The following is a 16897-nucleotide window of genomic DNA, read 5'->3' on the forward strand; positions in this document are numbered from 1 at the left end:
AGATATATTAATATAAAGAAGACAAAATTGTTATAAGTCTAACCATTAAGTACAAACCATGAGAACATGGCTCTATATATAATCATTTCAAATCTTCCCCAAATCCAAATTCATCCATCCAAACCCTCGTGAAAGTAGTTATTTTTTTTATATGAGAATATATATAATTTTTATTTATAGCAACATTTTCATTGAAATATATTTGTAATACTTCGAAATCACAAGTTTTTATCGTTAGTTCATTAAATAAACATTGAATCAGATTAGGGGATTATTCCATCCTACCCTTGCAGGCAGTGCCTGCAGGGGTACATCCAAGGGCCGAAATTTTTTCTGGCCCAAATTTTTTTTTTTAATTTTTTTTCAAGTGGAATCCCAATCATTCATATGGGGTGTGGGCACTGCCCCCATACCCAGGATCGAACGAACCCAGATTAGGGCAATACTAAAATGACGAAACTCTATATTTGTTCTTTAATCCAATGTCTTAATTTTAGTTAATTTATCATTTATTTGATGCAAATTTTATTTCTAAATAAAATATTTGGAAAGAATACTGATTTGAAAGTAAAAAAGAAAAAAGAAAAAAAAATCTAATATAATTATAAATAATTTATGAAACTACCAAAAATCACTCGTCCCCTTGAAAAATATATTTACTTATCAAGATTTACAGAAGTATTGGATCGATGCGCTAGTAAAAGAGTATCACGTCAACTTCTCAAGCCCGGTTCATTTTATTCTGATACGAATGACGCCGTGAGTGGTGTGTATTCGAGCCCTGGGAATATTACCAACCAAACCGGCCGTGACCGCAGGCTCGTGTTTTCCAGCAACGATTTGGGAAAAATCAGTTTTGCTTCGTTTTTTTAGGAGTTTTCAACTTCATTACAGATCCTTGGTTCGAATTCTTCAGGGTACTAATTGTTAGTAATTTTGCCCACTCGATTTACCTTCAATTTGGGAGTTTTGAAGCTCGATTCCAGCTTGTATTGGGCAACTGAACCTACTGTTGTTAGCATCATCTATCGGTATGGTAGTCAAGACTTCTCTTTTTGTTGTACAACATTGTAAACGATTGGCTAATCGCACGTTTTAACATCTTTTGGTTTATCGTCTGAAGCTTCAGAAGATTGTGTATATTTTTGCCTTTTGTTTTGAGCTCTTTTATAAACCATGACTTTATGAGAAGATAATATAATGCCTTGTTCCTTCAAAAAAAATCCAATATTTGCCTAATATAATTTTATACTGTGACTGAATGCCCTTTATTTAACCTACTGGCCTTGACTTGCTTGATGTTGACGGTTTACTTACCTTTTGGGATCCATGACCGTGATGTGAAAAATTCACAGTCCTGTGACGTTATTTTTTCCTCCAGAATACATCGGTACCCGGACACTTTCTTTCTCTAGGCCCCATCTTGTTTAAAACAAAGTCATCACAGAAAAGCTTCAAGCTCATATGATTTCATTAATTTAATATAATCTATGATATTGATGTAATATATATAAATATTAATGAAGCCAATGGGAAAGCGTCGTGCTTCGTTTTTCTGTTGAATTTCAGCTCCAGTAATATTTTGCTTGTTTAAATGTCGGGTAATTTCTTCCTACTTTTTTCCAATTTTATTTTTTCAGTTCCTCTCGTTTCGTCAATACATGATAATTTGAGAGTAGTAATTTCAGATTTTGTTGGTTCGCTTTACGGGATCTGATTTACCATGCAAAAAGTTGTTCTTTGAACGGGGTTCAGTTAAAGTTTTGTTCTTTGGGCAAAATTCGCAGTTTTATCAGGTTATATGATGATATGTCTGCTGGGGCAAGCTGTATTTGAATATTGAAGAGTCGTATTGAGATGCTTTTTTTTTCTTCTTTTTCTGGGTTGTCTGGGGGTAGTCGAATAAACCATCTTCAAATAAGTGATAATCTCTTCAAGAAAATGCTAAAATTATATGATTAGCTGTCACGCGTAATTCATCAGAGTGAATCAATAATTTTCGGGAAATTTTTTTATATAACGGAATACGCTAACTAGTGGCGTGGCTTTTTCTTGGAGATGCGCAATCTTGTATCCGGGAAAGGGCATCGACTTTTCAAGTGATCTTTGAACAAATTTTGTTCGTAAGGTTGAAAGCCGCCATTGTTTTACTAGTGTCATTTAGATTCAGTGCCTGTCATAATATTTGTTGGTCAGCAATGTGCCCCATAGATAGGTTAATAGAGTATTTTTTGTCTCAAAAGATTTAAGTTTTTTTTTTCCCTTTCATCGCACTTTGTTTGATGCATTTTCATTTATAAATAATCATGGATTTTTTTAATCTGGGAACCATGTGAGTGCGAAATAAAAATATGCCTCACTGCAAAAGATATGTCAAGATATTATATTATAAAGTTATTTTATTATTCATCATGGTTTGTTTTTCCATCTAAAGGCATCCAGCTAGATCAAAACTTTATATTTTTTCTTCAGATTATTAATAATCAGATAGTAACTTCTGATGCAGCTGGGATTGTGATTTCATTTTTGATTAATTGATGCAGGAATGTAGACGTAAATAGTGGAGCTCAGGTGGTTCTTACAGCATGGATTGCTGCATGGAGCCGCAATGGCCGGCTGATGAATTGTTGATGAAGTACCAGTATATTTCAGATTTCTTCATTGCATTGGCTTATTTCTCGATTCCTTTGGAGTTGATCTACTTTGTCAAAAAATCTGCTGTATTTCCGTATAGATGGGTGCTTGTGCAATTTGGTGCATTCATTGTTCTTTGTGGGGCAACACACTTAATTAATTTATGGACATTTACAATGCATACAAGAACCGTGGCAATTGTCATGACCGCTGCAAAAGTTTTGACTGCTGCTGTGTCGTGTGCAACTGCCCTTATGCTAGTTCATATTATTCCTGATCTATTAAGTGTTAAAACAAGAGAGTTGTTTTTGAAAAATAAGGCTGCAGAGCTCGATAGAGAAATGGGATTGATTCGGTCACAGGAAGAAACTGGTAGGCATGTTAGAATGCTAACTCATGAAATTAGAAGCACTCTTGACAGGCATACCATTCTAAAGACTACATTTGTTGAGCTGGGAAGAACGTTGGCTTTGGAAGAGTGTGCGTTGTGGATGCCAACTCGTACAGGATTGGAGCTCCAACTTTCCTACACACTTCATCACCAAAATCCAGTTGGGTTTACTGTGCCTATACAGCATCCTGTGATCAATCAAGTTTTCAACGCTAATCGAGCCATAAAAATCTCTCCAAATTCTCCAGTCGCCTGGTTCCGACGTGCTGGAAAACACATGCCTGGAGAAGTGGTTTCCGTGCGGGTTCCCCTACTACATCTATCCAATTTCCAGATTCATGATTGGCCTGAGCTCTCAACTAAACGCTATGCTTTAATGGTTTTAATGCTCCCCTCGGATAGTGCAAGGCAATGGCGTGTCCATGAATTGGAGCTTGTTGAAGTCGTGGCGGACCAGGTTAGGATTCACCACATCTCTTTCCTAGTTACGTTCAGATTTTGGACATATTTTCTTTGTGCCTTCCTTTATTTGAGGCGCGGATCTTTTTTATAGTTTTTATCTTTATGCGAATAAAAAATATTGGCATTGAATGTGTCTATGCTTTGTTTATGCTGTCGTGCTTAGAATTTAGAAAGCTAAATCTACTGAAATGAAGAATTAAACTACAGGGCCCCATTCTTTGCCAATTTCCATTCGAATGGGGCTGCCATGCTGTTCTTAAATTACAACTTAAGTGAATGACAGTTATATGACTGGAAGGTTGGTAAAATGGTCGATGGGATCTTGTGTATTTGTAGCTGCATCTAGTATTATCTCAATGCTAGTGGGATTTTTTCCCACCGAAAGTCCTGCAACAAAATTGTATTTTTTTAGTTTTCTATTCTTTATTTCTACCCTAGTTTGGCATTGCTGTTATGAAATAGAATGGGCTTTATTCATCCATTTCTCAAGATCCAGATCCATTAGCAGCATGCTTACTTTTTCAGGCTGACTTTTTAGTCTTTGTTCTTTGATTGTATTGGTCTAACAACTTTAAAGGGTATCTCAACAAAGTTTCTCGTTTGTCGGAAATTCATTCTACATTCCCTGATAATTTGGTTGTGTATAATATAGTGTCACAATTAGGGGTATAGTTATGACATGGTGCTTATTGGTGTTTCTTATCTGGTTATTTAAGTTGTCAAAAAAAATTCTGGTTTAAAGGATGTGCCAATCGTCTGAAAACAAGAACACGCCTCTGAAAGTTGTAAAAATGAAGAACTTGCGTTCTGCATTTGCCTGATTCAGAACAGTTGATTAGCCCTCTTATCAGATTTCTTGATGCTTGGAGTTTCCTATGTGTTTGATCTATTCTGGAATCAGGTTGCTGTTGCTCTATCGCATGCTGCAATTTTGGAGGAGTCAATGAGGGCTAGGGATCTTCTTATGGAACAGAACGTTGCTCTTGATCTTGCGAGAAGAGAAGCAGAGATGGCTGTCCGTGCTCGTAATGATTTTTTGGCTGTCATGAATCATGAAATGAGTACTCCCATGCATGCAATAATTGCTCTCTCAAGCTTACTACAAGAGACTGAGCTGACACCGGAGCAACGCCTGATGGTTGAAACAATACTCAAGAGCAGCAACCTTTTAGCAACACTTATAAATGATGTCTTGGATCTTTCAAGGCTTGAAGATGGTAGCCTTCAACTCGAGATAGGAAATTTTAACCTGCGTGCACTTTTCAGAGAGGTAAAAACACGATATTGGCTGTGTTGTGTTTGTTTAACTACTGCCCCGTCTTTAGAAGTAGCAAGTTTTTATTTAATTTCTGTTTCCCATTCTCCTATGGTTAAATGAATGTCTTCTTCTTATTGTAGGCCCTTAACCTGATAAAGCCTATAGCATCTGTGAAAAAGCTATTTGTTACATTGAGTTTGTCTTCAGATTTGCCTGAGTTTTCCGTTGGTGATGAAAAGCGGCTAATGCAAATACTTTTGAATGTTGTTGGGAATGCTGTGAAGTTCTCAAAAGAGGGTGGCGTGTCAATTTCTGCCTTTCTTGCAAAATCAGATGCTTTGAGAGATCCTCGAGCCCCAGAGTTTTTACCTGTACTGAGTGACAACCACTTCTATTTACGTGTACAGGTTTGTTACCTTTTTCCGAATGGGAGGATTATTTTTGTTCTTCCAAGCATCTCACAACTGTTACCATTTTGGTTTAGGTAAAAGATACTGGTTTGGGAATCAGCCCACAAGATATTCCCAAGGTATTCAGGAAATTTGTGCAGAGTCAACCTTTAGCTTCCAAAAATTCTGATGGCAGTGGACTTGGTCTGGCAATTAGTAAGAGGTAATCTTGCTACATTTCCTGAGCCATAAACATTTTAAAATGATTTCAAAATTAGCTTAGATCTGTTTCTTTGATCAGGTTTGTTAATCTCATGGAAGGGCATATTTGGATTGAAAGTGAAGGTATTGGGAAAGGTTCTACTGCCATCTTCATTGTTAAACTTGGTTTTCCTGGACGCTCAAATGAGATCAAGTACTCGCTTGTACCTAAAAGTCCAGAAACTTATGTTAAGCCAATTTTTTCTGGTCTCAAGGTAGTTGTGATGGATGAGAACAGGTTAGTAATGGTTTATAATTCCCTTTTATTCATGTCGTTGTAATGTTTTTCCTTCCGTGTCTTATTTATGAGCAATATATGTTCTATTTGTTTGTAAAGCAGTGATTTATAAACATCAGCTATAAATTAAAGTTTGCCTTTTGTTGAATTAATATCTGCTGTGGCTTGAATTGGTTCGTAGAGTATTTGAAATCTGGAAAATTCTTTTTTCTTTTTACATTCTTAATGGGAGTTCATGTTGCAGAAAGTTCGGTGATTAATTGATGAACATAAGGAAAAATGGGATAAGCCAATTAACAATTAATGATGTTGCCCTACATTTGTTGCAAGAAATGTAGAAAACCAAATATTAGGAGACCAATCGTTTTGAGTACCCTTGATTATACCCCTATTGTTGTTGTCTGACTGTCACCTTACTCAAGCCAAGTGTCAACATCTTGTCACCATCGTTCTACTAGCTTCTTCCATACCGCACCATTGTCTTCTTCCATACCGCACCATTGTCTTTTGTTGCGAATCTTGTGGTGATATTCGTTGATTGTGGTCCGTGGGGATTTTTTCAAAAAGGTAGACCCACATCCTCTCTAGAGGCAAGTACAAATTCCAAATTATTCAAACCTATTTTCCTAATTTGACGCCCCACCCATTTCATATGATAGGAATTATGGGTTTATTGGGCGGTGCTTTGTTATGTGCTATTCATGATGTTACCATATGATGTAGAAGAAGCGTATAGTAACAAGGATCAACTTTTTGATTAACACAACATGCCTGAAAATCTTGAAATAATGAGAAAACACTCGCAATAATATTATTTAATAAAAAACCTGTCCCTACATCAAAAGTATGTCTCGTGTATATAGAACAAACTCATAATAATCAAAATCCAGAAAATTAAAAGTACTTAATTAAAAGATACTATCTTGCCTAATGAATATGGAAATCAAATCGGAATTGAATTTTGATTTTCATATGCCGATTCATTAAGATAACATAAATTTACCAAAAACTGAAAAACACGAATTTGACTAAATGAAGGAATTTGGCCAAAAAATCGTTGGGCTCATGGTAGAGACATGAGTTTTGTCTGTTGGCCTGTCTACAATTAAAATAGCTACTTGGGGTGATCCAATATGTAAAAAAGGCATCTGGCACCGGCTCACCATAGTAAATACTTTATTTGATTATAGTGATGGCGAAAATATATTCTGTTCTTTTAAACTAACCCAAGTTGAAGAAACTTATTCCATAGTCTACTGTAATATTTGGGGTTGCCTTTTCCAATAAATACTGGTTACATTTCTTTATGTTATTTGACCTTTTGAAAATTAAAATTAATTCTACCTTCCTTTATGGGCGGTTTATTTTGACATAGTGGAATATTTAGATAGGATGTTTGTGAAAGCATTTTTGGCTATTTTATGCCAGGAATGTAGTTCGGAGAAGATAGATATGTTTTATTTTTTGTAAGTTGTGTCGTTTATGGACACTTCTTTGGGAACTAATATAATTTACCCTATCTAAACATTTTCATATGGCGTTGGACCACTAATTTTGAATCATTATGTTTGGACGAGTTTAGCTTGTACAGGAGCACATTTATTGAGTTAGGAAAAACAATCAATTCAAGTCTCAATCAGTGTTCTAAAACTCGGGATAGATGGCCTCCTAGGAGTCGCTTGACTGCACCGAAAAGGTTCTATGCCGGCCTATGCGGCAAGGGCGCCTAGGCGCTCTTAGGCGAGTCTAGACAGTTCAAGGCGGGTCTAGGCGTTTAAAGTTTTTTTGGGGTTTTAATTTTTGAAAGTCGAATTAAACTAGAATATGTCATAAGAAAAAAATATAGGCTCGTGCATTTAATTTTTTTGGGATTGAAAGCCTGATTAAAACCACAATTTGTTGGCTTGTGCTTGTCCTAACACGCCAGTCTTATCTTCTTTGTCTATTTACTTCTGTACACATAAAAAAATCGAAACAGACCCTAAAGTAATTTTTTTTCTTTATTTTGATTTCTTTTGCATTGTCTATTATTCTGATCCGCGGAGGAATAAACCAGGTGTTAATTGGATTTTAACAAAGTTTGGGCTGAAATTTAGTTTAAGAACCATTACAAGTCTCTTAATACCGTGGAATCCGCCTAGCTACAGTCCTCGCCTAGGCGGCCCTAGCCTCTAGGCGCTAGTCTACTAGACTAGCGCCTAGCGAATTTTAGAACCATGGTCTCAATGAAGTATATGTTGAGAAACTGTATGTTCTTGTCACTCACGGAGATTACGAGTTCATTTTTATGCTCTATTGTCTTAAACATATTGATATGTCTTTTGTCGTTGTCGTCAATAGTTTTGGCATCATTGCCTGCCATTCCATTGGTCATTGCCACCTTATTCGCTGCTGTTAAATTGCTGAGGTTTGTGTCACATCTGCCATTATTGTTACTGTCATTGTTGTAGAGGGAAAATTTGGATCTTGTTGGATCCTAGTGGTCAATTTTGTTTGCATTGTCTGACATGATTACAGTTATTATTGCGATCTTTGAATTGTTGCTAAGTGGTATTGTGGTTGTTGAGTTCTTGGCCATTGTTATTTCATTGGATGTAACAGATTTGTGTTTCTAAGTTCACGTGGAGTGTTAGAGTAGGGTTAGTAAGGCAATATTAGCCACACCTCCAAAATACATCAGGTTAGTCGAAATCCTCTTATGATTCTAGATCATAGTTATCGAAGGTGCAAGGAAAACTTGAAGCTTAAGCACAAGTGAGCACATGCCTTCTACGAACGAGGATTGGAAAATTACACAACATTGCACATAATATACTTCGTTAATAGTTTGGGAACAATTTTTTTCAGTTTAATGCTATATAGGACTATCACATTGCATCTCAACTTGGATTAAACAAACTCTACATTTAACATCGATCTTTTAAGGATGGGGAAGTCAATCGCCAGACATAAGAATACTAATGTGCTTTTTTATGCTTATTTGGCTAAGTTGTATGGTATTGTTTGTATTAAGGAGGACTGGGTTTCATCTCTTAATAAGCTGTATGGTATTGTTTGTATTAAGTAGGACTGGATCTCATCTCTCTCCCATGTATGTGTTGTTTTCATATAGAAGCACGCTTAGTGCGCGGTTGTGCTAAATAAAAACATCGAGTCTTATGTCAATTGTGTGCCTTATATTCAAACCACACACTTCATTAAAGATTTTCACATATGTGCAAGTAATGTGCCTTGCCTGTTGTTGAACCTAAGTGCATGGCTTGTTGGTTTTTATTGACCATGTTGAATACTCGATGAACTGCACAAAAGATTTGAAACATAATAGCACGAGTCATAGTTGTTAATAAGTTTGACTTTAAAGTTGTTTCTTCATGATGCAGTGTTGGCCGTATGGTAACAAAGGGGCTCCTTACGCACCTGGGGTGCGATGTATTGGCTGTTGGTTCGGGAGATGAGTGTATCAAAGCCGTTACTTATGAACACAGGGTGGTGTTCCTCGACATAAGCATTCCAGGTGCTGATCATTTTGAAGTTGCTAAAAGGATTCGTGAAAAATTCCCAAAACGTCATGAGAGACATTTGATTATAGCACTAACAGGAAACACCCATAAGTTGACAAAAGAGAACTGCTCAAGGGTTGGTATGGATGGAGTCGTGTTAAAGCCTGTTTCCGTAGATAAAATGAGAACCGTCTTATCTGAGCTCCTCGAGCATGGATTTTTATTTGAATCTCAGTAAACCAAACACGACTGCTTACTCGTGAACAAGGTAATTGAGCTTAATGGATATATGGGGACAGAACTGCTGCCTGAGACCATGTTGCTATTGTTTAACTGGTCGGATAAAGTATGGTTTTCGAAGATGATAAAACTTCGACAAAATTTGGGAGAGATCAGTCGTCCGGAGGTTGTATTCCGCACATGGTCTGTTTGAATCATAAGTTGGTAATTTTCTCGGTTGCATTCTGTTTTAGAATATATTATCATAAATTATAGAGGAAGTTCTGAAAACCGGACTTGCCTACCATCTATATTACCTAACTCACTCTATTTTTTCCCTCGTTTGTTATTCAGAAGGCTGTAAATACTGTTATTTTGTCTAATATTCATGCTCCAAGTCAAACCCATTTTAAGTTAAAAAATAATGGCTTCCTTCTTGGTATTTCGGATGGAGCTTGGTTCGAGTTCGAGAGCTTCTATTATTATTTTTCAATCACTAGCGTCTCTGCCCCTATAGGTTATATATTTTCCGAGTTCCAACGGGAAAACTTATTCAAAGTCGATTTTCTGACTAATTAATGACCAACTCCCTTGCGTAACAACAAACGTGTGGAAATCATTTCTCTCCCTGACTTTTGTGGCGATGAAATAAGCACAAGTAATAATATATAAAAAAAAAAATCGAACTAGTCGTCGTGGTTGGTTTTAAAACTAAAACATCATTCTTGACGCTTTAAAATATTACTAGAATGTAATCATCGCAGTTATGTTGTAATCACCCACGGGATTTCAAAGTTTTTAGCATTTTGGAGGTTTATATTTTAGAGATTCAACGATGTTGAATTCAAACAATAGAATTTCGTTAAGTTCATTTCATACACAAATGAATACGCATGATTTTATGATGCTAAAAACGACAACAAAGGTTTGTGTTTCCTTCCATTTGTTATAATTTTTGTTTATACTATTTATGTTGATTTTGATGCCATGTTGATTATCAAAATTTAAAACTATTTAATTGGAAATTTCATGTAATATTCTATTTGAGTCAAAGGGGAATAATCAATTTTTCTTGGCCACGGTTAAAACAATCATATTCTATTTGAGCTACATATGACAAAATATTATTTTTTATGTTAAAAATATTAATTTTTATTGTAAATATGACCATGATTGACCCATCTCACGAATAAAAATCAGCGAGACCGTCTCACAAAAACTTACTCGATTGATTAATATCAATTCTTAGATACACTCTTATGTCTATGGCCATTTTAGGTTTGATGTTAATTCAATGGTTTAAAATTAATTTGGACATACATAGCTTAAAAAAATATATGGACACCACCTAACCAATATAAAATTAGACAATTGGATGAAACGTGAGAATATTATTTTTTGTACTAAATAACATATTTAACATACAAATATCAATCAACATTTATATATAATAAATGAAAGGAGAAATAATATAAGCAAGTGTCCAAAATATGAGATAATGGAGAATTAGAATCCCAATGAAAAAGGGGCAGTGATAAGTTACGAAAGCCACGTCCCATGTGTGGCGTATGAAAAACAAACAAGCAAACATATCTCTGCTCCCTTCTTTCATGGGATTAAATCCTCACCTATATAAGTTTCTTTTCAAAAATTTATTAAAATTAAACGTATTAAACATTATCTATAAATAAAGTACAATGATAATTCGTCTATTTTTTTTTAAAAAAATCGACAATAAATTATGTCTCAAGCACAATAAATGATTAAAACAATATATTGATGATTTATTAAATTTAAAAATAAAAATCTAATGTTTTGTACGTGATTTATTCTATTTTCTTCGTAATGTTTAGTGTATTTATTATTTTTTTTTGAAAACGGTGTATTTATTATTTAGTGTTTTTTTAAAATAAAGTTTTATTTAAGAAAAATATAGCAAGATTTGAACATCAAATTAAATGTGAGATTAATGCATCCCTCCAGCCATCTATCCTATATGGCTAGCTGTATGTATATGTGACAAACTATCTCTCTATCTCTCTCAACAACACTGGCAAAAAGAAGGGTAGAGAAAGGCGACCTGTTTGTTTCTTCCAAAACCACTACCAATTTGTGATCGAATTTGTTATACAGGAGCCCCCTTTCTAATATATTGCATCTTTCTCTTCACTTTCTTTCTTTTCTTCTTTCTATATATCCCGGTAAATATCTTATATTCTCCTAAATCATTATCGGTTTTGAGCCCATATAGTTTAGAGCTCTCGGGATATTATCAACAGATTACCCGGATAACCAAAACACTTGAGCAGCAAGGGTATTTCCGTTTGAGAGCCCGGGATGATAGAACTCGGACATTCCACTACAGGAGACATAGTTTAAATCATAAGTATGAGGCATTTTGGATTGATCATCATTAAGCGATCATTTAACGTGTAAAAAGTGACCAAAATTAATCAAAACAAGCATGTGTTTCAGACCGAACTGTGTCAGTGAAAGCAGAAAGCATGGGTAACCATATCTTCATGAATAGTGGTTGTACACTCTTGACTTTCTTATTATAAATATCAGATTTATCATTAAAGACTCTCATTTATTTTACATATTACCTAGAACATTTATTACAAAACTTTCTCCATAAGTTTTAACGTCGCAGAATTCTCCGACGTCCGTTAAGGTTCTTTCTCTCTTGTGAGTACAGGTCAGGTGTCCGGATAACTATCTCAAGCTCATCAACCCCACCCGATAAAATCACCCATCAAATTCTTACCCGCTTCATTGGATCATCATCACTATCCCTATCATCGTCACTTCTTTCTTTCCTGCCATTTTTGTCTTGTTTCACGTGATGGGGTTGTGGTTATAGCCCATTTATTAATTGTGTGCATACTCGTTGCATTGAGAGAATTGGTAAAATCTTATGTGGAGATCACCGAAATCTGGAACGGAGAAAAAAGACTATTTCTTGACTGACCATTATAATTAATATTATTATCGAGATAAAAGTTTGGGTTTTTATCTTTGCGGGAGGAAACATGAAAAATATCGGAGCCTTCTGATTTTTGAGTCTGAATTCTTGTGCATTGTCTTTCAGGGTCGGGTTTTGTGTAATTTGGGCCCTTTTTGTTTGTGGGGTTCTGTTGATTCAATGGCTGCTGGTGCAGAAGTGAATGGTGACGCAGCAAGTAAGGAAATGGAGACCCCTGTTGCTGTTCTTGATCCACCAAAAGCCACCGACGCTTCCACTGAAAAATCCGTCGAAAATAACGTCAATTCCAATTCTAAAGAGTGTGCGGAAACTGAGGTAAACGGTGGGGTTAAGGATTCTGCATTGAACTCCAATGGGGATTCAAAATCAGAAATGGGAGTGAAGGAACTTGTTGATCTTCTGAAGAAACTGAAGCTGAATCCCCTAGCTAAGGAGTTCTTTCCTTCCTCTTATTATCATGGCCAAATGGGGATAATCAATTTTGCTCCTGATGATAAGAATTTAGGAAATGATGGTTTCCCAAATAATCAAAGGGTATAATATAAATTCAATAGCCTCTCTGGTTGTTTTAACCGTGTTCATTTTCTAATGGGTCAATTAGTCTTTTAGTTATCGTGCTTGACTTTTTGTTGATTATCATCTAAGGTTTTGACCTGTTCATCTGATCCAGTGTTGAATTTACCGTGATAGCTTGCAATTAATCACTTTCTATATTTGATTGTTACTGAATAAGAAGAAATTCCTGTGTTTTATTTGCAGAAGTGAGAACGATAAAACAATTAGCGGGATTTATTTCCTTTCTTTGCTCAGGATTGTGGAGTCATTTGTTGTCTAAGGTTTTTATAGTGATTGATGGTTTCTTGAATTTGGAATTATGATGATCCGATTATACATTTCATTATTTTTGTTATTCACGTGGATTTGATGAGTTTGCAGAACTAGATTTGATGCCAAATTCGATCATTCTACATGTAGTTTTATGTTCCTCTTTTGGAGAATTTATTGTTAAATTGAAGTGGTGGAAAGAATTTTAAGATACAAGTCCTCTTAAATAGAGCAATCAGCTTATTGGTCATGGATTTTCTGTTACATATTGGTCTTTTCGTACATTAATGCATGAAGGAGGATTGGAATGAATTTGGAAAAAAATTATGTCCTTTTTATACATCAAAATCGTCTTCGACGTATCATATGTAAGGAGATAGGTTGTGGACACGTGTGATCATCCGAATGGAGAGGTATTTGATCTGTAAAGATGACTCTTTTGGAATATGGATCTTTGGGAAAGTTGTTGACTTTGTGATTATAACTGCTGGCAGTGAATTTGGTTCGGCATATACATTATCGAACTGGTCCATTTGATATATGACTGTGAGCTCTGCGCCTGGCTTCAGTTCATTAAGATATACATACATGCACAAATCTAATAATATAATATAAACAGAATCAGCAGCAAATGTGTAATACCGATTACTAGATCTCATAACCGACGATCGATTTTCTTTTACCAATTCATGTTCTGTGATTATTTCTTACCATATCTGAACGTCAGACTGTGTTGCATGTTATGATTTCTTAGACCAAAATGTGCTTTTTATGTTTATCTGAACTGAGTTTTTAGATTGCCAATACCATTCCTACCACCAATCTCTTATATTTACTTATTTCTCACTGGTCACACAATTGTTCTCAGAAAAGAAATAACTACAGCCAGAATCGGAGAATAAATGGCAGATCTTTTAGAGCTCAAAGAGATGATAGTATTAGGCGAACAGTCTATGTGTCTGATATTGACCACAATGTAAGTAAATCAATTAACTTCACTTTTTCTTTTAATTCATATTGACACATTTTTGTTGTTTCTTGAAATAAGGTCACCGAAGAGCAGCTTGCTGCATTATTCAGCGGCTTTGGACAGGTAAGTTGTTATGTTTAGAGATCGTTCAACTGCAAGCCATTAATGATTTCCTTGTAAATCTGCTGTGTATATGTGTTTTTTGAAAAACAAAACGAGATGTTTGGTGCTGATTTTTGAAAATAAGATTCAGATATTAGAATTTTAACCAATAATCTGGAGAAAAATCATGGATCTGTGCTATTCTGAGATTTCGAAGAATATGTTTGATTGTGTTAAGATTGAGATTTGAGCCTATTTCAACCCTAAAAGTTAGTTCAAGGAGGAGGATTATCTAAGTCCATATATACAATTCCCAAGATCTCTGTCTAACTGATGTAAGACATCTTATTAATAGGTGACCCAAATATAGGCAGTATAACACATAACGTTGGACCTGAGCTATGATAACATGTTAGGATTGAGACTTGAATCTAACTCAACCCCAAAAACTAGCTCAAGGGGGAGGATTGTCCAAGTTCATATATGTAATTCCCAGGAATTTTGTTCAACCGATGTGAGACATCTTATCATGTTGTATGTATAGTATACCTTATCTAACTCAGCTGAGCTGGTTTTATTCCTTTTTATGGTAATACAGTATGGTCTAGCTGCATTTCTTCTTTCGGTGCAACGAGATATGGAATTTTTTGTTTTTCAGGAAATTATTTATATTTTCTGAAAATGTAGCATCAATAATTTGCCTAACCTAGCTAACCAGTGATTGAATTGTTACATATATCAAATCCGTAAACTATTTGACTGAGTAGATTTACTGAGGTTGTGAGTTAGTTGTCTTGCATGTCTTTTACTCTGTTTTGAAGCTTTTTATCACTACCCCTCGTAGGGTATCTGTCATAAATTGACATTAAAGGGGGGATTGAGTCAATAGGTTTCGTCTGAAAAATCCAATGGACACGCGTCTCCACAGTTAGAAGTATTTAATATATTTTGATTTAGGGATCCTAACCTGAAGGAAAAAATTGCCGGAGCTAAAGACAAACATGGGATGCCGTTAATTTCTCTTCCCTGTTTTCTTGTTTTATGAACTTAAAATGTGGTCTCTATATCGTCCATTTTTGGGAGAATGGTCTATAGTCATAAATCTGTCACGGTTCAAACAGTAAACCGGCTTCTGATTACCAGGAAAAAATTTCATATCATCAATTCACAATGAATAGAACTTTACTGAAGGCTAAAGATTGGCAAGATATATCTTGTGATATTTCTTATAGTTTTTATCTTCTGGCTGTATTTAATTTCAGGTTCTTGACTGTCGAGTTTGTGGTGATCCACACTCTCGCCTTCGCTTCGCCTTTGTAGAATTTGGTGATGAGTGTATGTAATTTTACTTTCCCCATGAACTCTTTTTTGTATTGCTTGACATGCGTGCCTAATATCTTCAAATCTCAATTTCGCATGCATGATTAACATCTACAGATTCTGCTAGAGCTGCTCTTAGCCTTTGCGGGACACATTTAGGTTTCTCTCCTGTGACAGTCCTGCCTTCAAAAACGGCCATTCTACCCGTTAACCCCACCTTTCTTCCCAGGGTAAGATCAAATATATGAGTTTAAATATTGCTTGGATCGAAGTAAATTTGTATGTAAATCCATCTTAATTAGTTACCAATATTTCTTTAAATGAATTTTATTCTGTAGTCGGAGATTGAACGTGAAATGTGTGCCAAGACAGTATACTGTACAAATATTGATAAGAAGGTACATGATCTCTACATCTGTTGATGGCTGGTTTTATGCTTTTACTGAATAATGATTTGTTTGCCGTTTACCATGTCCTGCTCGTATATTACTTAGCTGTTGCATACTCTATCCTGCTCGTATATTACTTAGCTGTTGCATACTCTAAAACACATATCTGTGGTATGTGTCAACTTGAGCAGGTCTCTCAAATTGATGTCAAGGTATTCTTTGAAATAAGATGCGGAGAGGTATAACTAAAGGCTAAAAGTTTTAAAGTATTGGCCATTGGAGTCGGTTTTTCTAAATATTGTAGCTTTTGAAAGTGTAAAATGCCTGAGGTAACTCAACTGTAGGTTTCTCGTCTGAGGCTCTTGGGGGATCACATGCACTCAACACGCATGGCATTTGTTGAATTTTCCATGGTTTGTTTTCTTAACTGGCTGAAATTGCTCTCAAATGACTTTGTGCTTTGGCATCTTCTTTTGAATAACGCTTCAACTCTCAAGTTTTCCCCAAACTTCATCGAAAGATTTTGTCAGCCAAAAGATGGACATTGGTTATTCATGGCCGCTCAAGTGATGACACCAATCACCCGTAGCCACGTCCACTTGCATATTTACATGCTTTTAATATGCATACATACTAGTGTAAATTGGTATGATTTGCAGGCTGAGAGTGCAATACTGGCCCTTGAGTGTTGCGGTGAAATTTTGGGATCCCAACGCATCAGGTAAAGCTTGTCGTTGGTGATTGTTTGTTTTATTTCAAGACCGTAACAATTCATTTACCAAATTTCTAAATATATACTATAGGGTGAGTCCTTCAAAGACGCCGGTAAGGCCCCGGATTCCTCGTCCTGGAGTATAAGAAAGTCTGTTAGCGGGAATCCAAAACCTGGTATCTGGGGTTTGGTTCTCTTGGAAGAGAATGCTTCTAAAATGAAGCGGTGGTGGGATTTAACT

At 35.7% G+C, this 16897-nt stretch overlaps 2 protein-coding genes across 5 annotated transcripts; both read left to right on the forward strand.

Moving 5' to 3' along the window:
- The first annotated feature begins 741 nt into the window (after positions 1-741).
- Positions 742-9682, forward strand: LOC142517714 (ethylene receptor 1-like). Of its 3 annotated transcripts, XM_075620103.1 has the most exons (8): positions 1411-1588; positions 1677-1796; positions 2544-3482; positions 4389-4757; positions 4886-5152; positions 5230-5357; positions 5436-5633; positions 9014-9682. In XM_075620103.1, the coding sequence occupies exons 3-8, from the start codon at positions 2586-2588 to the stop codon at positions 9369-9371; spliced, it is 2217 nt and encodes a 738-aa protein (XP_075476218.1). In that variant the 5' UTR covers positions 1411-1588; positions 1677-1796; positions 2544-2585; the 3' UTR covers positions 9372-9682. The 3 variants fall into 3 exon arrangements, with proteins under 3 accessions (XP_075476217.1, XP_075476216.1, XP_075476218.1); XM_075620102.1 differs by lacking the exons at positions 1411-1588; positions 1677-1796 and adding an exon at positions 742-1031; XM_075620101.1 differs by lacking the exon at positions 1677-1796 and having other exon boundaries at positions 1372-1601.
- A 2411-nt stretch (positions 9683-12093) lies between these two features.
- LOC142518025 (polyadenylate-binding protein-interacting protein 9-like) lies at positions 12094-16811 on the forward strand. Of its 2 annotated transcripts, none has more exons than XM_075620599.1 (10): positions 12094-12872; positions 14032-14139; positions 14212-14256; positions 15498-15570; positions 15664-15785; positions 15894-15953; positions 16136-16183; positions 16289-16357; positions 16604-16665; positions 16748-16811. In XM_075620599.1, the coding sequence occupies exons 1-10, from the start codon at positions 12498-12500 to the stop codon at positions 16800-16802; spliced, it is 1017 nt and encodes a 338-aa protein (XP_075476714.1). In that variant the 5' UTR covers positions 12094-12497; the 3' UTR covers positions 16803-16811. The 2 variants fall into 2 exon arrangements, with proteins under 2 accessions (XP_075476714.1, XP_075476715.1); XM_075620600.1 differs by having other exon boundaries at positions 12103-12872; positions 15673-15785.
- Positions 16812-16897: the final 86 nt, after the last annotated feature.

This window comes from Primulina tabacum, chromosome 11 (genome assembly GCF_025594145.1).
Source record: "Primulina tabacum isolate GXHZ01 chromosome 11, ASM2559414v2, whole genome shotgun sequence".
Classification (NCBI taxonomy): domain Eukaryota; kingdom Viridiplantae; phylum Streptophyta; class Magnoliopsida; order Lamiales; family Gesneriaceae; genus Primulina; species Primulina tabacum.

Excerpts from the sequence above, each read along its gene's own strand:
- LOC142518025 (XM_075620599.1), top strand. The coding sequence starts at position 12,498 with ATGGCTGCTGGTGCAGAAGTGAATGGTGACGCAGCAAGTAAGGAAATG. Across the intron at positions 15,954-16,135 it reads GTACAAATATTGATAAGAAG|GTCTCTCAAATTGATGTCAA; the intron begins GTACATGATCTC and ends CAACTTGAGCAG. Across the intron at positions 16,184-16,288 it reads TTGAAATAAGATGCGGAGAG|GTTTCTCGTCTGAGGCTCTT; the intron begins GTATAACTAAAG and ends ACTCAACTGTAG.
- LOC142517714 (XM_075620102.1), top strand. The coding sequence starts at position 2,586 with ATGGATTGCTGCATGGAGCCGCAATGGCCGGCTGATGAATTGTTGATG. Across the intron at positions 4,758-4,885 it reads TGCGTGCACTTTTCAGAGAG|GCCCTTAACCTGATAAAGCC; the intron begins GTAAAAACACGA and ends TTCTTATTGTAG. Across the intron at positions 5,153-5,229 it reads ACTTCTATTTACGTGTACAG|GTAAAAGATACTGGTTTGGG; the intron begins GTTTGTTACCTT and ends ATTTTGGTTTAG.